Raw genomic sequence first — 26,704 nt, forward strand, 5'->3', positions numbered from 1 at the left:
CAAGGCTACCCAAGTCCTCCCCCGTGAGGCTTGCCACTTGGGCAAAACGCATTGCCCATTGGCATTTAACTATTCAATTTTCTCTTGTGGCAAACACACTGCTCTTACAGCATATGCAAACACAAATGGTTAAATTCTGACAAGTCCCTGAAGGACCGGTACTTGCTTAGCCAGTGCTTCCTTTTCTGCCTGGAAGTCCTGTCTCAAGGCTTGCAACTTGCCCTGGGCGTAGGTTTGAGTTGCTGCCTGGTTCATGATCTATGCTCTTAATTGCTCAATTCTAGTTATCAAGTACACAACTCTTCCCTTTTCTCCAACTTCTCTGTTGCCCAGTCCTGCTACGACTGGGGTAGATCCACCTGACACCCTTCCCGGTCAGCCGGGGTGGAAAGAGGAATGCTAAATCCCTCTCCGGTTCTCAGACTTACTGCGGCTGAGAGTAGGCACACTTTCATACTCACACACGTACGTCCAGACTGGCCACGTCTGTGTATAACGTTCAGAGAAGGTGCTGTGCAATCTCCAACTTGCTTCCTCTCTTGGGAGAGCAGTTCTTTTACACCCTGAGGTTTCCTGGGGCGTCTTTTCAGTGATTCCAGTCCAGGCCGGCTGCCTGTGGCTTCTTCAGCTTCCCCAAACCACGCCAGCTCCAGGGTCGCAAAGGCAGACTGTTGGATCTCACTGGACAGTTAAGCTTTGCAAATGTAATCTCAGCACTTTAACTTGTATTGCCTTTGGTTTGACTATGTCTATATTTTTTCACAGTCAGCTGGGGCCGAAAGCAGTTTTTCTTTATACTTAGTCTGGTCTGCATTGATTCTTGACCTTGAACGCAGATTAACTTTCTCTTTATCTCTGGACCAAGCTGAATTTCAAATTAACCCGTTCCTTTCCTCAATAGACAAATTGCTCCCATTGTGTGTCAGAGGCTTTTTGGTGATTAAAAGCTCCTCTGAGATGTATGATCTTATCTAGATTGAAGGTACCTTCTAGTGGGCATTGTTTAGATGAATTTTTCACGCGTGTAATGATTCCAATTCTCTAAATACCTGCAGGTTTTAGTACCATAATGTACGTACATGAAATAAGCTGGGGTACCCTTAGTGGGTGAGAGGGAATCCTTAGACTGTCCCCCACCCATTTTCCAATCACACACACAGGGAGGAGGATGCCCTGTCCGCGCTAGCGGCACATAAACTAAGGATCTCTCCCTACAGGGTATTCACACAGGAGAGACTAACGAGGATGGCCACGACCCTCCTACACCTCCCTTCAGCAAAGAGCGTCGGCTAGTCTCAGAGAGACGGCGCCGCTTACTCTGTTGCATCCAGTGAGATGATCAGACTGTCAGTGGCTCACACGGAGAGGAAAAGGGGAGGGAAGATGGGTTCACACACTCCTAGACCCAGGTAGCCTCCTCGCCGGACGATGCCAGGACGAGTTAGCCCACCGTGGGTCGGATCTCCTAAAAGATCCTCTAGTTACCGGGCTTGCATTAGAGTAGTTCTGGTCACGAGCCAAAAGACTTCGCAGAGTACTCTGGGCGTCTTCCGGTAACACTCAGTTCACACTGGTGTACACACACACACAGACCACACACACACCAAGGCCTTATACCAGGTACTACTCCTGAGTACCTCCAGGTACTATTCCCAAGTACCTCGATGCATCACTTGAGGCGGTAAAAACCCCTCTTGAGGCGGTAACAACCCCTCAACACAGGTGCAAACCTTATGCACCTAGCATATGCATACAGGGGGCGGCAAACAATTCCCCTATTACGCCGCTCAGCATCTGACCTTGCTGCACAGTCAATAAGTTCGGATGGCGTGAGCCCAACAGGGGCAGACGGCCCCACGGACAGTCCTCCTCCGACACCCCAATAGAGATTTCAAAAGGTCTCCTACCTCTATTGTGGCGCCATGGGGTTCGAAGGGGAACGATCCGTAGCAGCTGCCGGTGCCTCTGCGGGCGTTGCCATCCCGGACGAGCCCCCAAATTGTCGGAGAAAAACTGAGTTCTCACTATTTGTTTTGGTACAGCAAGTCAGACACTTTATTAACTCTCACATGTGCAGAGGGAGAGCAAACAGGTCTCTCCCTGATAACTAATTACAGCAAGCATTTATACCTTTCATTACAAAAATAATGAGGGACAGCAGCATTTTTGTTTATACATAGGCCATCTTGATATCTCATTTCCTCAGTTGTTTTGACTCTTGCCAACATACAATTATTTTCTATACCTTATCTACCCAAGGTCTTCTACACTTTATCTATGCTGAGGTCATCATAACTTCTTACACAGCTCTTTCTCACCCGCCTCACACAATCCTCGCTTCTACAAATCTCGCGTTATCAGGGTTACAGTTAGCCTGACTCTTGCTAACAAACGTCATGCATTACAGTTCCCTTCTGTCAGTTCTTTTCTCTGCTTCCACAATCTGTACTAGACTTTTCTGTTCAATATATTCATAAATGATCAGGAAAAAGGGGGTAAACAGTAAGGTGGAAAAGTTTACAAGCAATGCAAAGTTATTCAAGATAGTTAAGTCCGAAGCAGACTGTGAGTGTTACAAAGGGATCTCACAAAATTGGGTGATTGGGCAACAAAATGGCAGATGAAATTTAATGTTGATAAATGCAAAGTAAGGCACATTGGAAAACATACTCCCAACTATACATACAAAACAATGGAGTCTAAATTAGGTGTTAGTTCTCAAGGTAGAGATGTTGGAGACATCATGGATAGTTCTATGAAAACATCTGCTCAATGTGTAGTGGCAATCAAAAAAGCTAAGAGAATGTTAGCAAGCATTAGGAAAGAGGTAGATAATAAGCCAGAATATATCATAATGCCACTATATAAATTCATGGTACTCCCATACCTTGAATACTTTGTGCAGTTCTGGTCTCCCCATATCAAAAGAGATATATTAGAATTAGAAAAAGTACAGAAAACGGCAACAAAAATGTTTATAGATATGGAACAGTTTCCATAGGAGGGGAGATTCAGAACACTGGGATGGTTCAGCTTAGAAAAGAGACGACTGAGGGGGAGATATGATAGAGGTTTATAAAATCATGAATAGCGTGGAGAAAGTAAATAAGGAAGTGTTATTTACCTCTTCACGTAACACAAGAACCAGAGCTCACCCAAAGAAATTAATGGGAAGCAGCCTGTGGAACTGGTTGCTGGGGATATTGTAAATGCCAAAAGCATAACTGGGTTGAAAAAAAAATTAGATAAATTCATGGAGGATAGGTCCATCAATGGCCATTAGCCAAGATGGTCAGGGATGCAACCCCATGCTCTGGGTGTTCCTAAACCTCTGACTGTCAGAAGTGGGGACTGGACAACGGGATGGAACATTCGTTTAATTGCCCTTTTCTGTTTATTCCCTCTGAAGAATCTGGCACCGACCACTGTCAGAAGACAGGCTACTGGGCTACATGGACCATTGGTCTACCCTTTATGGCCGTTCTTATGTCCATAAAGCTAATTTCTGAGCAGTAGTGCTGGAACTAGGGATGCTGGGGGTGCTGCTGCAACTCTGGTTTGAGGTAGTAATAACAAACACCAAATCCATGGTTTCCATCATTAGCACCCCCACTATAAAAATTGTTCCAGCACACCTGCTTTTGAACTTCCATAATCCCTGTGCTGGTCTGGGTATGGCCAGTCCTCCTGCACTGGGTTACATCAGTGTGAGGGCTTATCTAATTTTGTGAGGGCTGCAAAAAGCCACAAAAGGCAAAAATCCTCAATTTTTAGTACAGAGTAGAGGACTGCCTGACCTGCTTCCCTTTTTGCTGATGACACCCCTTTTCCCTGTTACACCTGTGGCTGGAAGGAGTGACATTAACAGTCCCTATGCCAACTCTGCATGAGCTGAGTATCACCTTTGTGCTGAGTGATTTGCCTTGGGTCCTTTATGATTGTGTTTGGGGCCAGTTTATGTCAACAGTGCAGTGCAAAGGGACTTCACCAGAAGAATCTCACTCTGCATGTTTACATTTTAAAAGGTAGTACTTGGGAAGAGGACTTTTTTTCAGTCCTATCCTAATTGTTCCCTACTCTGACCTCGTTTCGAAATTATATTTGCTCTTCCTTTTATGTGTATATTTAAGTTTCTTACATAATGAGCTTCATCGTGATGAAATTTATCATCTGCTCCACTTTCTGAATGATTCTTTTAGCCTGCTGCTCTAAAGCTTGTGAGTTTAAAAATAAAGAATTTTAGCTAATAGTTGCAAAGAGCAAAATTCCAAAGAGTGAATAGAAATAAAGACTACTGATCTATAGTTTGGGTTTTTGATCATTTTGAGAGGAAGAGAAGTTAAAAGTACCTGTTGCTTTTGTGGGTTTGTGCTCTTGAATAGAGCCCTGTAAATCCATATATATCCCCTTTATATCCGCAGATATCCTCATCCACGGATGTGGATATCCGCTGACAATTTTGTGGATTGAATGCGGATACAAATTTTATATCCATGCAGGGCTATACTCATGAATAAAATAAAACCAATAACCAGCCCTATACTTATGAAGTTGTGCTATACAGCACCTTATTGATGGAAAGAATTCTTATTTTTAATTCCTGGCAACACACATGGTGCAAGGTAGGTAGAAACCTTTTCTCTCTGTAACTCCTTTAATTTTAGTCAATTTATTATGAAGCTAGTACAGTGATATAATCTCTGCAGGGCCGGCTCCAGGCACCAGCTTGTCAAGCAGGTGCTTGGGGCGGCCACTCTGGAGAGGGGCGGCACGTCCAGCTATTCGGCGGTATACGGTCCCTCACTCCAGCACGGAGCGAAGGACCTCCCGAATTGCCACTGCAGATCGCGATCGCGGCTTTTTTTTTTTTTTTTTGGCTGGTTGGGGTGGCCAAAACCCTGGAGCCGGCCCTGAATCTCTGCTTCCACTATTATCTGCTGTCACTGAGTCCAGAAAGCACATGCCACCTGAGGCATGTTGTGCATACGCTAAGAAGTGTTACTGATGCATGCAAACATTTGAGCTGGTAGCCAGCAATTACAGCCAGAAGAATTTAGTATATTTCAGTGCTTCCTACTTGAATATATGGGAGTTGGTTTTATTCCTTGTCTTTAAAAAAAATAACTTGTAGAAGTGATTTAAATCACTTTCATGCTATGGCACAGCAAAAATGCAAAGGCACTGCCAGAAAGCAATGGTCAGCTATAACAGCTGTTTTGCAAAGTTGGCTAGCAACAACTACTTCTCTATAAAGAGAAAACAGTCCTCCTGTAATAATAAGGCTAATTAATTCAGAAACCCATTGATTGTCCTGGCTCTGGTTAGATTACGTGCAGACTTGCTTCAAGTAGAGGAATTTAGGAAATGTTTGCCGTATCCAGCAAGCAGGGCTGCTATAATACAGCTGCCTCCTCAGTGGTTTGCTTTGATCCTGTGGAATGAAAGGACAGGAGGATCAGCTCAGGTCTAAATGAGATTACAGCTGGTTCGGCAGCTTATCTGGTCTAATGCCAACTAGTGTGGCTTTGCACGTCCTAAGGGGTTTACAACAGAAACTGTTTATTGAGTATCATCGGTTTACTCAACACAAGCAGGCTAATCCTTCCCAGCCTCAGCATGTTGTAGGATTGTGCATGAGCCAAACCAAAGGCTGTGTAGCCAGGGCCTCTAGAGCCCTTTGTCTCGCTTCATATTGATTTTTTACCTGAGTTAAAGACAGTAAAAATAAAACCAATAACCAGCCCTATTGTGAGCAAAAGGTTAATCTGACCTAAAATCTTACAAAAGCATCTGTTAACCCTAGAAGGGATGGCCAGCCTTTCTTTGACTTTCCACTCAAGGGATTTTCTAGTTTTGAATTTTGAAGAACAAGATAAGAAAAACAGCTTAAACATTTAAGTCTGTATGTCTTGCAAGATCTTTTAAATCTTGTTTAGCAGCTGTAGAGCAAAAAGCTTTGCACTTTAAATATTGGACAAAGTTGTTTTAGAATAGCAGCCCTTATTCCACTGCATCCTATTGCAAAGCAAATTTAGTAGCGTGCTGTAGACAAATGAAATGTAGTAGGTCAAAGGATGCTGAGTACGGAAAAAGAAAGTCAGAGGCAGATGAGAGGAATGCACTGGTTTTTACTGGTGCCAGTTATGTATTGCTTCAGTATGCCACCAGATGAAATTTCAATCAGCAGTTTCCTCCTGGAACAAGCAGGGCCGGCTCCAGGGTTTTGGCCGCCCCAAGCAGCCAAAAAAATAAAAAAAGCCGCGATCGCGATCTGCGGCGTCAATTCGGCGGGCGGTCCTTTGCTCCCAGCGGGAGTGAGGGACCCTCCGCCGAATTGCCGCTGAACACCTGGACGTGCCGCCCCTCTCCGGAGCGGTCGCCCCAAGCACCTGCTTGCCAGGCTGGTGCCTGGAGCCGGCCCTGGGAACAAGCGATGAAGTGGGGGAAAATCACTGCAAATTCATCATCTTAAAGAAACCCCCCTTCCCCGCCTCCCCCCCATTGGAAGACACATGCATATTGTGTGTTACAGATTTTTAAAAAGGTATTTCCTGTGTGGGGAGAACCTCTCTGGAAGTGTGTGCCATATTACTGATGAGGAAAAATTTAAGTAGAGCAGAAATGATAAGCTAAACACTAGGAAATTCTGCGTAGCAGTAAGAACATCTAAACATTAGAACAAGCTGCCAAGGGAAGTTATTGAATTGCTATCACCAGAGATCTGCAGGGCTAGACTAGATACCAGTATATTAGAGGGGGTTTAGGAATAATTAAATCAGTCCTGCCACGACACAGTGGGATGGATTAGGGGATACACTTATCAAATATATAAGGGAGGCATAATAAATGTTTCTAAGTGCATTAAGCACTGAGGAAAAGAAAAAATAATAAAGAGTTGAGCTTTAAATGACTATTTTCTATATACTTCACTTAACTGGAAGTGAACATGTATTGTAAACTATGTGTAAGCAAAAAGGTTACCATGGAGACATTGTGACTCTCGTGTGTGGTGGACTAAAATGATATTTATCTTAAACATGAAGCTTCTCCAATATTTAAACCTAATGGACAAGATGTGTACAAGTTGAAACTGTAATATTTATCCAATCTCTTCTATTTTATCAAAACTGGTTCTAAAGCAATAGGTTGAACTCGTATAGTAATAAATTTTTAGCGCGTTTGGAGATAAAAGCTATTGTTGGTGATTGCTTAAACTCTCTTTGTTCAATCATCTGAATGGTGCAAATCAAAGCATTTTGTCAGACTGTGAGAAGTTGCGCCTAGATATTGCTTCCCACACATGCAGGTCACCAAATAAATTACGTTCATGGTTTTACAGCATTGCTGGTGCTGGAAGTTAAATTGATGCCCAGTGGTGGAACTCGTAAAACTCTTTCTTGTTAACACAACCAGGCAGAGTCGACACTGTAGATGGTGGCTTTGATCTAATAAACTATTGGTTCTAACAGTGATTTTTACTGTGTTTCAGAGGTGATGATGGTAAAAGTTTAGCAAGCCTAGAGTTTTTCCTGAACGACAGAAAATTGGCTCTACTGTCTGTATGGGGAACAATTCAGATGTTGGGAACAATCTGAGTAGGGGTATTTTGTGCCTAATGTAATCTTACTCACTAAAAAGACTTATTACATGAGCAAAATCCTTTAATACAGTAGCTGTCTCACTCCATAAAGAATAAAACTGATTTACCAGGAAAGTTGCAATATCTTGCTTGCTGAAAATTTGGAAACAAGATCCCTAGTTATCGTGTATTCAAGTTTTGTATCTTCTGACATCCATCTATTTTATCTCCCTATTTAGGAATATCTCATAGGATTTTTTTCTCTCCTCTTTCATTGTTTGCTCTGGTGTGTGTTCCAATCTCGTAATGAATAGGAATAGCAGTCAGGGAAGACTGTCACAGATTGCCTTGTATGCAGATGATGTTCTGCTGTTCTGGCTAGCACAATGGATTTCATCCCTCCTTACCAGATATTAAACTATGAGTTACTATTCTGTATACAAAATTGAATATAGATAAGTTTGAGCTATTTTTAGTGTCTTTTCCTTCAAGTCTTCCCACACCACCCTGCAGATTAAAATTGTGGGGATTAAAATATTTGGGAAATAAAATTGGGCCAAAGATGTCTTCAGAGGTTGTTAGCAAGAGTCCATTAGAGCAGTGGTTCTCAAACTTTTGTACTAGTGACCCCTTTCACATAGCAAGCCTCTGAGTGTGACCCCCCCCTTATAAATGAACACTTTTTTATATATTTAACACTATTATAAATGCTGGAGGCAAAGCGGGGTTTGGGGTGGAGGCTGACAGCTCGCAACCCCCCACCATGTAATAATCTTGCGACCCTCTGAGGGGTCCCGAACCCCAGTTTGAGAACTCCTGCATTAGAGCGTCTTAAAATTTTTAAGCAACAGTTTTACATCAAAAAATCCCAGAAGTATTTAATGAAAAATGGACTTTTTTTTGAGCATTTTCATGGCATTTTTAATTAGAACTTTAGTCAAAATAAAAAAATACTGAAACTATTATGTAATGTTTTATTCACTGATTTGTTAATATATTTTGATTTGTAAAATGTTGTGAAAAAAATAGAAAAAATTAAAAATGAGCCTGTTTCAAACCCTGTGAAATGGAAACAATTTAGAAATATTGAATTTTTTGTTATGAATTAAAAAAAACGGGTCAGCTCTAGATTCCATCAACTTGAAATTGAGTCAATATTTTTAAAAAATATGGGTTTAAAAAAGTAAGTATTTCAGGTACTGTATAGTTCTGCCTGAAAATTATATTTTCCACTTTTATAATCTTCCTCTTTCCTGTTGCTGTTTGAAAGATCTGTGATCCTGAAGGGTGTTGGGTGCTCTGGCTTGATCTAGCAAATCACTTAAGCACATACTATAGTGATTGATCCTGCTCCCATTCACGTCAATGGTAAAACCCCTATTGACTTGAATGGTGCAGGATGAAGCCCTAAATGTTTGTCTGGATTAGGAAAAATTGCTCAGTACTTTGCAGGATGGAACACAGATTGGCTGGTTTCTTGTAGGCATTGTGGCAAAGTGAGTCTTGAGAGGAGGTTTTGGCAGGAGGCAAGGTAAGCCTTACAGATCAGGTAATACTGAAGAGAGACACTTTCTCTTATTGAACAATATAAGTAACTATCCCAGGTCTGTAAATTGTGAAAGTGCTTAGATTAAGGAACAAAGAGCTAACCAATGTTCTGTAACTCTGAATGTTTTCCTTCTCCATACCCCCATGTTTTACGGGGGTGTGGGGTGGGGTGGGTTTCTAATATTGTGTATATCTTCATTTCACCTTTTGAGGAAAATAAATTTGTTGGGTGTTCTGTGTTGGTTTTTAAAGTATTAGTGAACACACACAATATTGTCACAGGGCTTGTTCACATGGGAGATTAATGCGCAGTATGGGGGTGTGATTTCTAAGGGGCACCAGTGTGTGGTACATTAATTAGTCCCTGTAGCCCCTGCTGGTGTGCACTAAATGTTCCCTAGTGCACTTTAATGTAGTACTTTTTCAAACTGCACTATCTTAAAGCGCACTAGGGAACATTTAGTGCACACCAGCAGGGGCTACAGGGACCAGTTAGTGCACGCACATTAGTGTGCCTTAGAAATCACATCACCGTAGTGCCTTACTGTGCTGGTGGTGGTTTTGATTGTTATGGTCAGCCTGACTACCTGAGAGCCATTGGAGAGCTGCCATGGAAAATATGAGGGACATACATGTGAACATATATGGGACTGAACATGTGGCTGCCAGCAGGATACACCTGAAAGATAGGTGGGTTCAGTTCTGAATGATACCCTGCCCATCAGGCACCCACCTTTTCTACAACCTATTACTTTCTCCTCAGAGAACCACAGAAGGCTATCTCCCGAGGTGCAGAACTACTTAGTGTCTCTCATGATCAAGGATCCATACAATAGACAAGAAAGTGTAGGACTTGTGGAGAAAGATTTGTCTATTCACCCCTCCATATCCAGAATGGGCAAAACAGGCTGTAGCACCCTGGTTGTCACCTTAGTTATATCCAGAAGTTGTGTGGAGGATTAACAAACTGAACTCTGCCATCCTGAATACCTGGATGGCACACCCTGGTATGGACTTGGTGGTGCTTGCCCAAGGCAAACCAACTAATGATCCTTTAAACAGGGACATGGACAGAGTAGTTATCTCCACAAACACCAGTTATGGCTCTTTATAATTTGACCTTTCCCAATTCAGTGTGTCCCCCATACTTTCCATCGCAGCTCTCCAATGGCTCTCAGGTAGTCAGGCTGACCAGAACAATCAAAACCATCACCAACACCTGCAAAAGATTGATCCTAACATATTTAGGTAAAATCTGTCTTACTGCTGTGCATATCCTAAATTAGACTGCAAGCTGACTTCTCTTGGGACTTAGTCGTGGCATGCAGAGCTGTCTGGATATCTCCATGAGAAGGGTACCTATCCTCTGACCTCAGACTCTTGGCTTGTCTTTCTGAGGGCTCCATGCTTTTGAAAGAAGTGCTAGATTTCTACCTAATGGAGGTTTTAGAGACGAAAACAAGTCTGCCAGCATCTCAGTTTTCATCGTGTTTTTCAAACAAAGGGAAGCCACATTTCTGTAGTCATACTTCTCCAGTGGAGTACAGGCCAACTGTATATCACCACATACGTTGTACAATCATTTGTTGTGACTAATCAGCTACAATTTGAATAGGGAATGTTTTCTATTTATTTCTTACTACATAGGCGGCTGCATTTTATAAATGGGGGGGGGGGAGTTGATCCAACTGAATATTTTAAAAATGTCATTGAACTTGGAAAGCTTTTCTTTAAAAGGGTATCACTGTTTGAGGGCTTTTTGATTTTATGTTAAAATGGGAGATATCAATGCAATGTAGTAATAATAGTAATGTAATTACTTGTGAAAGCAATATGCAAGTAAAAAAATTGAGATTTCTTAACATTTAAATTGCTTCTGATTATTAAAAGGGGGAAAAATAACGAAAGACCCACTTCTGCAACTGTGGATATTGTAATTATGTATTGATACAAGTTATTGATGTGTAGATTGATTTTTCCTTTTAATTGCTGAGAACCTGTATCATATATACTGATGCACATATTCCAGTAAGGTAATTTAGTGAGAAAATATTACTATAGCTGCATTGTATTTGCCAGTACAAAGTTCCTGTAAGTTGAACCTTGGTTACAGCCTTGGAACTAGTTCTGGAAAAAAATGGGTATAGTCAAATCTCACAAATAGTTAAATGGTTTAGGATATTTGTACCTTCAACCAGCTTTGTTTAATTTTCATAATTTGTTGAATATGTTTAAGCAGTGAACATGTCTTTGAGTATAAAGCATTTCTGTATTGATATTATTTAACTTAGATAGGTGACCCTGGGCTGAATTTAAATGAGAAATTTGGATACCCATAGGCCTTCTTCCAATGGCTTGATAGGAGGAGATAAGGATTTTTAATACACTTAATTACTCTGCTTGTATAAAATGTCATATTAGAGGTTTATTATCTGTTGGGTCTGTTGTGTCAGTGGCCACTAAAAACAGGAGTATACTATACTCTTCTATTGAGATCAGAACAGTTATACGATCTATTAAAAAAATTATAGTAGTACCATTTGGATCCATGCTGTGTTCAGGGAGAGTACCTAAGGCGCTTCCACTGAGAGATTAACTCATCTGTCGGGAGACCTGAAGTGTTCTGTTAGCTTTTTATTTCAGTAGTGCAAATATTTTTACAATTAAGAAAAATTGAATGCGTAACCTGCATTAGAGAATAGATGGGGCAAAATTCCCACCATAGCCTCTAACTTTGTCTCCACGTTTGCATGTGGAAAACTGAGGTTGGCCTAAGGGTACTTTTTAAAAAAGCACTCCACAGGCTGTGACTTACAAAGAGGTTGTCACAATTGACAGGCATAAAATATGGCGCGCGCGCGCTCTCTCTCTCTCTAAATCAAGGATTTGCAACATGGCTAAAATCCTAGCTTTTCATGTTGGCAACTTGTTTTCCAACCCAGAGTGCTGCAGTGGTTCAGGTCTGTGCTCCTGAGCTTTATGCCATCTGCTTGCCTGCCAGCTCCATTCTTGTGAGCTGGCAGGTTATTGAAACTTGGAAGAATCCTATGCTACTTGAAAGTAGGACTCTTCCAAGTTTTAGTACACTGACAGCCCACAATAATGAAGCTAGTGGAGCAGACAACTCATTTGGCTTGTACGATGTGCACACCTTTAAATTGAACCACATCAGTTGTCTTGATCATGTCCATTTAAAGGCATAAAATCCAAAATTTAAAACATCTCAGTCTATCCCGCCCATCACACTGTTGTGCCTGGGTATTGCAGAAGCCTCTGATGAATACGTGCTGTAACACAGTGTCGTCTGTAATTATGGGGTACAGCCCTTTCTGATATAGAATGCCTGTGCAGAAATGGGTGAGTTATAGAAGCATTTAACAAAAACTGGCCTGCTCTTATGAGTGTTTTCCCCTCCCACATTTTCCCCTTCCCTCCTTTTTCTAGTAAACATTTCAGCGTGCAGTTTATTTTTGATTATTGAAGCAGACAAAACTGTCGGAAGAACACCGAAACATGTTGTAATAAATACTAAGCTAATGGAGGAGCATTAATGTCTGTACAAGCAGAACTGAAAAAATAATGATAAAATATTATGTCTGCATTACAGCACTACGGTAGAGATGCTATCATTATAGCTCAGGCAACACTGACAGATTCATTATAAGCCCCTCTTTTCAAGCATTTCTAACTTTCTGAAGGGGAAAAAAATATTTTGGGGCTGCAGTTTCTCATGCTACTATCTTGAAATCCAACTTTTTATTTCCTTAAAGGCTTGGTAAAATTCTGTGTGGTTGTTTTTGAGTTATCAGAGCATGGAAAACCCGTTTCTCACATATTAAGAAACTTTTTAGATGCTTTGTTTATATTTGGAGAACTCAAAACCAGCTTAATTTTTGAACTTCTGACTTCCTGAGAGATTAGTTCTTATTTGTATTATGGTAGCAGCTGAAGGCTGCAATCAGGATCAGAGTCCCATTGTGGTAGGTGCTGTACAATCAGATAAGATAAGAGTATACCATGCCCCAAACAGCATACAATCTGAACAGTATATATAGGTAAACACACACAAATACAAACATTTATACTGTGCTCATTGCTGTGGTAGGGACAAGCACTTTTGATGTGTTTGGAGAAATTTCACTAGATATAGTGAATTTAGTCTGTGAAAATTGTTGAACGTTTGTCCATATGCACATTCACTGATGGTGCACATGCGTCTCATGTGCTAGAGATTGGAGTCTTTTGGCCAGCAGTATCTGTAGAGTACACATGTACTCTTCAGACTTCATGCACCTCTGCAAGGGGGTATGTGAGTGAGATGCACCTGTTGCCATTCAGTTCCTGTCTCTGCCTCACAACTTTGGGATTGAGCCCAACAGTCTTGAGAGACTGTCAGCCTACTTTATAGCTTATTTAACAGATTTTTACCTTTAGTCTTGTAACATAATTAGTAGTTTTAGTACTTTGTTAGCTAACCGCCTTCAGTTGTTAGAATTTAATGGTTGATATGGTGCCATCCTGTTCACCTGGGTTTAAATGCTGCCCGTCTTGCGAGGGAGCTATCTCAGCATCAGGTGGACATTCGAAGTGCCTCTGTTGTCTGGGATAATTGCATGTTCTCAGTAAATGTGCAATCTGCATGTCCTTCTGCTCCTGAGCTAGGAAGGCCAGGAAGGCCGACCTTCAGGTCTTCCTGATGGCCAAGTCAATGAAATCGACTTCCAAGCTAGGCTACTAGACCCCTCCTTTTGAGCCACAGAGTGCACGTGAGGGTTTTTTGAGAACCCCAACTTGAATCATGACTACGATGACAGTGTTGTCCTCAGATAGATCTTAGGAGGCTAGAAGTTCCAGGACAGGTGGTCCACTAGGGTTTTCTATAAGAAGACCTCCCTGTGGCACTAAACAGCATCTGACACATCATGGCCCAGAACAGTTCCCGCTGAACATCAGTCTCATACTAGTTCCAGCTGTACAGCATCAAAACACCTGGTACTGAAAACTGGAACGTTGGGAAAAACCCCAGCACCAACTACTTCAAGGGCCCTGGCACCAGCCATTCCGGCACTGGAACAAAGTTAGTTGGGGCAGTGCATAATCACTGTGGTGGAGATTGCTATGCCACTTCGACACAACCTGGATCCTGTGCAGCCATCCGTGACGCCCCACATGGTACCATTTAGATATTTGACAACAATGGACCTGCAGATTCACCCAGAGCCTCAATCTTCTTTGCTGTTGACTTCAGCACTGCAGTTGGCACCAACAATATCTAGTAGCAAGGCACCATCCTCCCCTAACTCACGGCACTGACCGTGGGTCTGAGCTATGCATTCTCTTTGGATTCATCTTCAGAATTGGAGGATGAAAAGATTTTACTACAGCAACATACTTATTCACTCAGACTGTTATTGCAGCCTTTGACATTTTATATAGGATCCACATACTCCTCACGAGAGAGATATTGAGTCCCACAGAATCTGGCTCATGGTTCTCTATCCTCTGACCACCAGGCTGTTACCCACCAATGTCCATGTGGTCTTGCTGAGGTCCCTGGTTGACTCAGAGCAACTTTGGACCCAGGGAAAACACCACCACCAGAAGGCTGCTTCTTCTACAGAACTATGTACCCAGAGACTACAGCAGCCTCTCTTGGTTCCTGCACAATCACAAACAGAGGAGAAAGTAATGAGAGAGCAATGAGGGATCGGCAACCTTTGGCATGTGGTCCGCCATGGTGGCCCCCAGTGGGCCGGGCTGGTTTGTTTACCTGCTGCGTCCGCAGGTTCAGCTGATCGCAGCTCCCACGGGCCGCGGTTCACCGCTCCAGGCCAATGGGGGCTGTGGGAAGTGGCGCGGGCTGAGGGATGTACTGGCTGCCGCTTCCCGCGGTCCCCATTGGCCTGGGATGGCGAACCGCGGCCAGTGGGAGCTGTGATCGGTTGAACCTGTGGACGCAGCAGGTAAATAAACCGGGCCAGCCCGCCAGGGGGCTTACCCTGGCAAGCCGCGTGCGAAAGGTTGCCATCCCTGCATTGGAGGCTGCATTGCTGGCCTGGAGAATCCTTTCCTCTTAATTTCCCAGTGAGGTCATAGTGCCACTGCGACCCCTCAAATGGATGATTATCAGAGCATCCAGGAACTACTAAAAAGGATGGTTGATGCCCTTCAAATCCATATTGAGGAGCTGCAAGATCAGACACACAAACACATAGATTCCAAAGCCAGAAAGGACCATTGTGATCATCTACTCTGAGCTCCTCTATAACACAGGCCACAGAATTTTCCCCAAAATAATTCCTAGAGCCTGTCTTTTTTCAGAAGAACATCCAATCTTGATTTAAAAATTTGTTAGTGATGAAGAATCCAGCCTGACCCTTGCTAAATTTTTCCAGTGGTTAATTACGCACTGCCAATAATTTTGTCATCTTTCTAGTCTGAATTTCTCTGGCTTCATTTTCTAGCCATTGAATTGTGTTATACCTTTCTCTTTGTTAAGCTAAATAGATTGAGATCCTTGAATCTATCACTGTGACAGCTTTTCTACCCCCTTCATCATTCTTGTGGCTCTTTTCTGATCCTTCTCCAATTTATCAACATACTTTTTTAATTGTGGGCACCAGAACTGGACCACAGTATTCCAGCAAAAGTCACACCAGAGCCAAATACAAAGGAAAAATAACCTTCCTATTCCTACTCAGGATTCCCTTGCTTATGCATCCCAGGTTGCATTATCCCTTTTGGCCACAGCATTGCACTGGGAGTTCACGTTCAGCTGATTATCCACCACAACCTCCCATCTGTCACTGCTTCCAAGATAGAGTCCCCACATCTATAATTATGGCCTGCAATTCTTGTTCCTAGATATATATGTTTACATATCACCATGTTAAAACACTCATTGTTTGCTTGTGCCCAGTTTACCAAGTGATCCAGATCACTCTGAATCAGGGACCTATCTTCTTCATTATTTGCCACTCCCGCCTTTTTATGTCATCTGTAAACTTTATCAGTGATGATTTTATGTTTTCTTTCTGACATACTCCAACCCTCCCAATTAACTATATGGATCCTGCCGGTACCCTGTGGCAGACACCTGCCTTGGCACCAAGTATTTCTTTGTATGGCAAATAAAAAATATCAGGTGTCTCCTAAGGATGCAGAATTCTTCTACCGTTGTGGTCACACCAGTGAACAAAAAGGAAAAACAACTCCAATCCATACCAAAAGAGAGAGAGCAAAAGAGACTAGATTTATTCAGGCAGAGCTTACAGATCTGCATAGCCAATTATCAGGCCATATTAGCCTGGATTCGTGAGAGACTGTTTGCTTTTGCAGGCAGACTTCCCAATGACACTCATTAGAACTTCATGTCACTAGTCAGTGAAGGCCAGAACAAATCTCCAAGCAGTGCTGAATGCAGCAGATATGGCTGCCAGAACAATGGCAATGGCTGTAGTCAGGCGTGGGCCATTGTGGCTTCAGGGATCAGGTTTCCCCAGGGAAGTCTAGACACAGTGGAGGACTTGCCCTTTGAAGGAGTCTATTGTTTATCTCTGAAGCTGATGAGTCTCTACACACTCTGAAAAAGGACTCATGAGCCACCTTGCATTCCCTCAGAGCCCACAAGCCAGCTTCTAAAAGGAAGTAAATGAAACAGCAGTATCCCTCACAGAAACCAATCCAGCCATTCTTTTACATCAAAGGTATTTGGAACCACCCAGGAAATGACAGTGTTTCCACAGGAGAAGACTGCCCACTACTCTGCCACAAACTTCCCAGTCTTCCTTGTCCCAGAAGCATGTATTTTGATGTGACAGCCAAGGTTGTGTCCTGCCTCCATTGAGTCCAGAAATAGATGATATCTTCGGAAATCGTTTAGCTCACTTCAGGCACACTTGGTCTCTTATCACCAGCAACCAATGGTCCATGGATGCTTACTCCTTATCCCCTTTCCCTGTCCCTTTTCATGAGGATCTGTGTCAAGAGATTCTCATGCTTCTTTCTCAGAACAATAGAAGAGGTCCTTCCACCTTAGAGAGGATTTCTAAAGCAACTGTTTCCTAATTCTGAAGAAAAAAAGAGGTTGACAACCCACCCTAGCCTTGCAGAACGTCTGTACTTTCATTTGCAAATTAAAATTCTAGATGATCACCTTCAGATTGATAACCCTGACTCTGAAGTCAGGAGACTGGTTTGCATCTCTTGACCTTCAGAATGCATACTTCTGCTTTTCCATCATTTTGTCACACAGGAAGTATCTGAGATGTACGGTGGAACAGGACCACTACCAATACTGGGTGCTACCATTTGGACTCTCTACAGCACCAAAGGTATTCACCAAAATGCTATCAGTAGTGGCAGCTCACTTGAGAAGACACAGTATCAGCATATACCCTTACCTGGACAGTTGTCTGGTGTGGGGAAAATCTGATCAGATCTCAGAAGCTGTGCATGTTATGCTTGACCTTTTCATGAGGTTAGATCCTAGATTCCTCCACATCCAAGGCTTATCTCCCTCAGGACAGATTCATCTCCCTAATTATTCAGCTAGAAAAAACGCAAACACTGATGTGAGGTAATGCTGCACCCTTCTAGGTCATAAGGTCTCCTGTATGTTCATAGAGTGGCACGCCAGACTTCACCTCCAATTCTTGTACATTGGTTGAAGTTTGTCTTCACACCTTCCAAATGTCACTTGGACATGCCCCTCATCATCCCACCCTTTGTCCTATCCTCCCTGAGATGATGGAAGGAGGGGTCCCATTCAGAGCATCTCTACCTTCAAAGATGATAGTCACGGATGCATTCTTACAAAGATGGGGTGTCCATATGGATGAACAAATAACACAGGCCTATGGCCCACTTGAGAGAGGAGAATTCACATCAGTGCCTGAAACTTGGAAGACCTGCAAATCCTTTCTCCATTGGATATCAGGACAGTCGGGCCAAATAATGGCCGACAACATGACCACCATGTTTTACATCAACAAACAAGGTGAGATCAGGTCCTCCTCACTCTTCCAGGAATCAATCAAACTCTGGAACTGGCACATCATCCATCGAATATACCTAGCGGCAATACATTTACCTGGATTGCAGAACACACTAGTAGTGGACAATCTTACCAGGTGTTTTCTCTTAAACAGTGAGTAGGATACTTGCAGACATCTTCATGGGCTGGAACAATCCCACAATAGACCTCTTTGCCACTCAACACAAGTGTCTGACATCCTGCTCAAAAGGAGGGTTGATTCTGAGATCCATAGTGGAATTTTCTATACCTGTTGTGTCTAACTGATCTGATAGGCAATTAGATGCCTATATTAGGGTTCCATGCTCAAGTGAATTTCAAAGGGGTGTGCTCTGCATGTGCTAGGAAATTTTTGTTCTTAAGGAATAGGCATACCTAAATTTGTAGCAAAAAGAACAGGAGTACTTGTGGCACCTTAGAGACTAACAAATTTATTAGAGCATAAGCTTTCGTGGACTATGCATCCGAAGAAGTGGGCTGTAGTCCACGAAAGCTTATGCTCTAATAAATTTGTTAGTCTCTAAGGTGCCACAAGTACTCCTGTTCTTTTTGCGGATACAGACTAACACGGCTGCTACTCTGAAACCTAAATTTCTAGGTATTGTATGTGTAACCAATGGTATAGGTGTCTAGGTGGGACTTACAGGTGGGATCCAAAAAGCTTTCTGTATACCATTTTTTTTTATGCTTGTTTTTTAAGACCTCCTTCCTATTGAAAGGTATACAGCTTGCAGAGCAGCTATGAAGACTTGCTTGTAGCTGCTGCCTTGAATTTCTGTCTCTTACTCCTGGGCGAATTCTGCGCTACTGCACATGTGCATAATTAACAAGCCCCTCAGATTTCTAATTTTTTGCACAGAAAAAAGCTTCTGTCAAAATGTTGCTGCAGTTCTGCCTTTTGCCTACCAGAGGGTGCTGTGATGCAAGAACAGCAGCAGCCCCTAGCAGAAAATAACTTCTGCAGTTCTGCCTTTTGCCCACCCAAGGCACTGTGGGGATAGAACAAAGCTGCAGCTTACGGCCAGCTAAGGAAGAGAGAGCCTGCCTTCTTCACAGCACCTGTGGCCAGGTCAGGAGATAGGAGCTAGGGGGAGACAGACAGCATAGGATGCTAGGTGGGGGGTCAAACAGGGGCTCATAAGGGCTAGTGGGGGAGGACAAACTGGGGCAGGGGGTGAAAGGGAGTGGAGGCACAGGGCTATTGGGGAGGGAGGTGCAGAGACACATGGGGACAGGGATAGGAGGTGCAGAGCTACATAGGGACAGGGGAGTAGCTGGGTGAGGGCACAGACATTGATGCTGGGAACTAGGCGTGCTGGGGGTGCTACCGCACCCCCTTGCTTGAAGTGGTTTCCATTATATATACGGTTTACAGTTTGATTCAATGGCTCTTAGCACCCCCACTATGAAAATTGTTCCAGCATCCCTCAGCACAGAGAAACATGGGAACGGGGGGAAGGGGTACAGGGACATAGGGACAGGGGAGTGGCTGGGTGAGGGCACAGAGACACATGGGGGCGGGCAGATGTGCCTGACTGAATGGGAGAGGCTAGGGGTCAGCCAGGGTCTGCATGGGGGAAGCTCCCTAACAAGCCCTCCTTCCCCCCTCTCCCCCCCCAAAAAACCTGTTCCATACTTTTCCCACCCATACCCAACAACCCTCCAAGTTCACACCCAGGTTCCTTCCCAGCAATTACTTCCTTCTCCCTGAGCTCCTCCATTACCCCTGACTCCCCCAAGCCTTTGTACTGCTTCTGCAGGAGTGCGGGAAATACGATTCTGTATTGTAGTTTAAATGCATTATTACTCAGAGTTCTGTATTAATATCCCTAGTAAGGAATCTATTTGTCAAAAAAACATTCCTAGATCTTTTTTTGTCATCTGAATTGTTACAGACATACTTGCTGACAGGTATTTTGAAATAAATGACCAAAAATAATTGAAACTGGTGTGATTATATTGTGTTATTTTGATAAATAAATTTTGCAGAATTTTAAAATATTGTGCACAGTTTTTTGTTTTTTTTTCCAGAATTTTTAATGTTTTGGTCCAGAATTCCACCAGGAGTAATCTCTGAAGGGGTTGGTTGTCTTTCTTTTTATTTTTTTAAGGGAAAAATCCAAGACAAGCATGAGCAATATAACAAAAGATGTAGATGATTTTAGAGGTCATTTCAGAGTCCAGTGGAGGGTGTCTTCATTTGAAAATATTTGTCTTTGTTGTATGCTGAATGAAAACATAGCCACTGAAGTAGACTTAAATCATTCGGCCAAAAATAAGGAACTTTTGTGACTTCTGTAGACGACTTGTTCATGATCCAAGCTTTGTAAGAAGCAACAATTCTTAAAGAAAAAAGTGCATAGGCGTGTTGATGTTTGTGATGTTTGAAAAAGGTAAAAGTGGATGAATAATCTTAACTAAATTCTAGAATACTGTTGAGTGATCAGATCCGTTATCTCAGTGAATGGAATTTATAGACTATCCCTTCTAACAAAGATCTTAGAATTTTGCTCTTGTTATAAATGCGATACCGTACAAGCTTCAAGTGCATTGTTATCAAAGGTTGTGTATATAATATGATTATGCAGCCAAGATTTTTGTGGCTGCATAAATTGCTGAATGATTGCCCTTTGTTTTGAATTTGCCATGTAATTGTACTCCAGAATCTACATTTTCTTTTTTTTTTTAAGGCACTTGCCTCATCCATATCAATGGATTGTTAACACTGATGCTCAAGGATGCTACTTTAAATAATGCCAACTTTGACAAATATTTCACTCCTGGTCATTTAGCGGAAACATCAGAGTAATGCTCTTTTCCACCATTGTTGATGTAGTGGCAGATTTTCTGGCAGGGTGCAGAGGAGAAAACCTAATAGCTGCCCTTCCCACACACTTCCAGATTTGAAGTCCCTTCTGCCCATGCCCAAAAGAGGCAGTGTAAAGCCTCTTCCCCCAAATCAAAACTCCTCAATTCACACAGGAGCCAAAAATTCAGAACCAGCTCCCCCAGTTTTCTGAGTCCAGGTATCAAAAGACTAAACTGCCCCCCCAACTCCTGTCATAAAATCTCAGCTTTCCTCCAACAACTTCTGTGATGCAGTTATTTGTCAATACTGATATTGAAAACCAAAGATTTGGACCAATGTAAAATACATTGAATTTGCTATCAAAGCGACTGAATAAGAGATAGTGTAGTGATTATACTGTACTGGGGGCACTGAGGGGAAGAAGATTTGGAGCAGGAGAGGGGGAGTGCTTCATTATTTAGGCCTACTGTGCCTCATAGGACACAAGGCCTCTATTATTACCCATACAAAGCTGTCAGTCTTGCTGTAGTGATGCTTTGTTTCATTTGACTGCTTCTGGCCTTTTTTGAAAGAACTGATATTAGTATTTGAAATTCTAAGCATCGAGGACATTTATTGCCTTAAAAATACAGATGTCTCTCAACCCAGTCTTTCTAGTTTTGTCCAAGGATGCTGGTTCTACCCTTATTTATTTATTTATTTATTTATTTAAACCCCTCAACCTAAAAAGATTACTGGGCAGTTTTTGAGCAACATTTCCTGGATTTCATTCAGATTACGGAATGTATTGTACACTCTGCTTCTGTAAGCGCAGCAGTAGGCCTTGGCTGGAGAGTGCAGAACGTAGGTTGTGCTGCCCACACACACAAAGCAGGAACTGTGTGGTGGGGGAGCCACAGAGAATGGTGGTTTCTTTTCTCCAGCCCTGTGGGATATTTGTATGTTCATGCTGACCTTGTCAGCAATATCTAAACCACCTTTTCCCCCCTCCAATGCTGGTATGCCCCTCTCTATTTGCGGGGAATTGGGTCCCTGTCAGCATGGTTTCTAGGGCTGTGATACAGTACTGAAAGAGCAGAGAGGGCTAGATACCATGCAGAAGCACAAGTCATGTGTAGATACAGTTGGGCTCCCTAGTTTCCCTTGTATCTACATGGATCCTGGAGGAAAGTGCTAGTTTTGGTGGCAGATCTTCTGTTTCTTCCTCAGCATGTACCTAATACAGGATTAACCAGGTTGTTACCTTTAACATATCTCAATGCCTAGTCCAAGTCCTTGATCTTCCCCAGTAGAAACCAGGTAAAGGCAGGGTTGGTTTTAATATTTGTTTGTAAGGAAGTATTGATTTTAGGTCATTTAAAACTGCTGTATACACCTTTACTCAGCTGTTAAATATCTCCTTAGCATTCCTGTGAACGTGAATGATTATTTTTCTTCCTAAAAAAATCTCATTCCTCTTACTGATTTAGACTATTTCAAGCCTGGGGCTTGTGGGAGGGAGCCTATTTCAGAGCTGAGGACCTTTCACAAAGAATGCTCTACCTCTGGTCCCATTTCTTTTAAATCAAGAGGGATACGACACAAATGTCTCTGCTGATCACATCCAAACAGCAAGGCAGCCTCTCAAGTTGCAGGGTCCCAAGCCTTTATAGATCAAAATAAACACTACATTCAGCCAGTATGCAGCCAGGGCAGATCATGGAGCACTGGAGACATGCACCTCCATTTAATAGGCAATCTGTGGCATTCTGCACCTGTTTAAATTTCTGGATTGACCCAAAGTATAGCCCTAATTAGAGTGCATTGCAGTAATCTAGTCTGGAGGGGACAAAGACACAGATCCTGGTGGCAAGGGCCAAACCTGAAAGAAATGGCTGCAATCTCCTGTCCAGGCACAAACAGTAAAAAGTGTTCCTGAACACTGCTGCTATAGGATTATCCAGCACAACCTCCAGGCTGCGAACAGGAGTAACAAATGTCCCTGGCTTTTTTAAAGCCAGATTTTGTCGGTTAGTAAACAGAAAAACACCTTGTTTTAGCGAAAATACAAAATTCATTACAAAAACAAAAGAAAAACCCAAGCTTTTATTGACTGTTGTAATGAGATGGCGAATGGTTCCAGAAACTATTAGGACAGTTTTACCTATGGCAAACAGAACGTATATGATCTCAGCAGTGGAGCAGGTTTCTAGTGAGCACATTTGTCGAGACCGCTAAATGAAAAGCGTGGCTGTGTTTATCAATATTGTTATTGCAATAAATGGGTTTGTTTATTGGTGGAGGTGGCTGACTGAACTTTGACTCTAGCACAGGGGTTCTCAAACGTTTGTATTGGTGACCCCTTTCACATAGCAAGCCTCTGAGTGCAACCCCGCATCCCCCGTCATAAAAACACTTTTTTATATATTTAACACCATTATAAATGCTGGAAGCAAAGCAGGGCTTGGGGTGGAAGCTGACAACTTGCATCCCCCATGTAATAACCTTGTGATCCCCTGAGGGGTCCCGACCCCCAGTTTGAAAACCCCTGCTAGCACATATTGAGGCCCCATTGACTCTAAGCATTTACCTCATTGCAAGTGTTTGTTTAGGTCACTATGAATAAACATAAACACAGATTTGTGCATGTTGCCCTTCTCCTGACACAGCGATATATTACCTTACTTTGGAAGTCTGAACATCCTTCCATTAGGCATAGATGGCTAAAGGAGATGCAAACACTCTTTCTTTGGGGAGGCAATTTGGAGGAGTAGAGAAGGACTTTGGACCAATCAGTAGGTTCGTACAGATGTGAGTAAGGACAGAATTTGGTTCTTGTTATTTTATTTGCTGTACTAAAAGGAATTCTCCCTCCCTTTATTAAAACAAATGGAACCATTCAGATTTTTTGAGCCATTAATTTCTTTTATTTTTTTAACTCAGTCTGTTAGCCCTTTGCCCTTTATCTGCTCAGAGTTAACTCAGCCATATTGTTATAAACCCAAATTGTTAAATACTTGTTTTTTTAACTTGTATTTCTGTTGTTGCTGTACCTGTTGTGTGTGTCAGAGAAAATCCCAAAGAAGCACCTTTTTATGCATGTTAACTTAGAGATTATTTCTTTAAATGGATTACTCAACTGTTATACTGAATAGAATATTCATCTTCTAAGCGTTTTTTTACAAGCATTGATTAGTCTTCATAGCATCCTTTGAAAGTGGAGATAAATATTACCACCCCAATACCATGGATCAGATACCCTTTGTGAACTTCAGTAAGTTACTTGTCTAAGGCAACAGAGGGATTAAATGCTAGAGGTGAGCTTAGAATTCAGGAATTTCTGGCTCCCACTCGTGTGTGGACCATGATCCTCTCAACAAAATATTTGATGCCTTATACTACATTACACAACCTATATTATGTGTGTTAAGTGTAACCAATCAACATTCACTAAATTCCCTGTGTATATCCCATTGAAACTAATAGCTGCCTGCGGATAGCCATAAGGTATCTGTTACCTTTGATACCTAGTATGCTTTGTTTTAAAATTATCTGCTTGGGAGAATTTTTGGATACTAATTTGTTATAATGATAAACACTTCTAATACCAACCATACTAAGAGTAGGCCTTGCTGCCTGTCTGCTCTTTATTTAAAATTATTCCATTCCAGATGTCCTAATGAGTGTCATGAGTTGTATAATTCTTTCACATTTCCTAGTGGGGAACTTTATATATATATATATATATATATATATATATTTAGGATGAGCATAGAATAAAAACCTAGGAAGCCAGAGAGAGGAGTTTTGTGCAACATTTGCTACTGTGACTGTCTAATTTTTTTTCTTATGTTATAGTCTACAAACATTAGTGTTAAAGCAAGTCTCCCTGCCTTCACTCTATGCTATTATCTTATAAATATCTTGACTCTGACTTTACAGTGCTGTTTATAGAATTTAATAAAGCAAATGTAATAATGCTGCCTGTGCTTTAATGCACAATCTCAATTGAGTTGACCAGAAGATAAATAGGAACAGGAATGATAGTGTGTTCCTGCAGATTGTTTTTAATAAGCATGTTATTTAGTTGATCAGCCCACTGCAGTAATGCCTCCTATCCTAGTCTACCAGACAAATTTATTAATGCTGCCCCCCCCCCCACCATTTCTCTGAGAACATTGATTCCCTGCAGACATACCTCTATTAAACCTCTAGAAAGTCACAACTTCCAAATTAGATTAAGTAGCAGGAATGGTACTAGAAGAATCAAAGAAAATTGAGTGCATTATTGAATTTATGCCACATTGTCTCACGAAGAGATGGGAGTTGTGTGATAGTTGTAACTTTTGTCCTTACTGTACTAACAAAGCTATGGGCACTGCTGTCAAACCTAATTGTCTACAATGCATCAGGAAAACATGAATCTTTGCTCTTATCCAACCATGCATCTACTGAGGTTTCCCAAATTAAAAAGTAAACTTTAATACTAAGTCTTGCAATTAAGAAAAGGCATTTTTCATTATTTACTCTTTTTCTGTACAGACCCAGCACTTACACTGTTACAGACAATTTAAAAAAATAAAGTGCCTGGCTATGGATTGTAAGCAAGGCTCACTTGTCTTGCCAACAGTTGCAAAATGCAAACGTTCATTTTAAAGCGGCCTATTTCTCATTTTGATCTGACATATTAAAAAGCATATAATTAATGGTTGACATTAGTAATTAACATTAACTTTATGGTGCTTAATATGCCATCATTCATCCATCAAATAACTAGTATGCATAATGTCTTGCATAAAGGTTTTAATTATACAAAATGATCCTTCAGTTCTCAGACTATACAGTTTAAAGAAACTGTGAAAAAATCTGTTTTTTCATTTATTGCATGTTAATGTTGTTTTTGTTTCTCCCTAGGAGTGTGCACAAACGTATGATCCAGGGACCTCAGCTAGGGAAAACGGGCCCAAACACACAACTTCCATTAGTGGCTAAAGAGCACCACCTTGCTGTTGCCAGTGCTCTCTGGAGAAATTTTTTCCCCTTCTTGAAAAGCCAAAGGATGTCACAGACACTGCCTCCTCCACAGCTTGCAGATACAGCTGCAGGTCAGCACTGACGCTCCTTTTTTCTATTGCCTCCTTTGCTATTTCCCTGGATGCAAACTTTTATTCATTTTGAGGTTTTGGCATATTCCTGCTTATGTGTAGTAGCTCAAATCTACCTAAATGTAGAGACGAAGCTCTGTGATAATGGTGGTAAATATTTTGACAACAACAAAAAAATGAACTGCTGTCTCTGTCGATAGGATGCAGATCTATAATACTGGAGTGCTTTGAATCTATAGGACTCTTTGATTTTTGGCATCACTGACAGCTTAAATTATATTTGTAATGTTTGCTGTAATCTAAATAAGGATAATGATTTATGGTTCATTACATTATATCTAAAATCTATTCTATTGCTTTACATGAAAGTTTGTTCTCATCTTGTCTTTTTCAGTATTGCTAATGGTTTAACATAATTCACATTTTGATATCATGTTTTGACATCTATGTAGATATTTTTTAAAAGGTACATTTCATTATCACTTTTTGTAGCATTTTTCCTTTCAGATACGTTCTGACATTACATTGGACTGTTCTGACTGGTCATTTTGTATTGGAAGCTGTTGGGTTGCTAGAATTTTATCTTGCAAATACCACTGCGAATCCAGACAGATGGATAGTGTATCAGTGAATAGTAAGAATGCTGGATC

General features: G+C 41.8%; 1 protein-coding gene across 1 annotated transcript in view; it reads left to right on the plus strand.

Annotated features, from left to right (window-relative positions):
* The window catches only part of MMS22L (MMS22 like, DNA repair protein), a 141,594-nt gene that overhangs the window by 82,625 nt on the left and 32,265 nt on the right, over positions 1–26,704 (plus strand). Inside the window, exon 15 of the mRNA XM_054023847.1 lies at positions 25,864–26,054. Within this exon, the coding sequence (XP_053879822.1) occupies positions 25,864–26,054 (191 nt within the window). The remainder of the gene's footprint in view (positions 1–25,863; positions 26,055–26,704) is intronic.

This window comes from Malaclemys terrapin, chromosome 3 (genome assembly GCF_027887155.1).
Source record: "Malaclemys terrapin pileata isolate rMalTer1 chromosome 3, rMalTer1.hap1, whole genome shotgun sequence".
Classification (NCBI taxonomy): domain Eukaryota; kingdom Metazoa; phylum Chordata; order Testudines; family Emydidae; genus Malaclemys; species Malaclemys terrapin.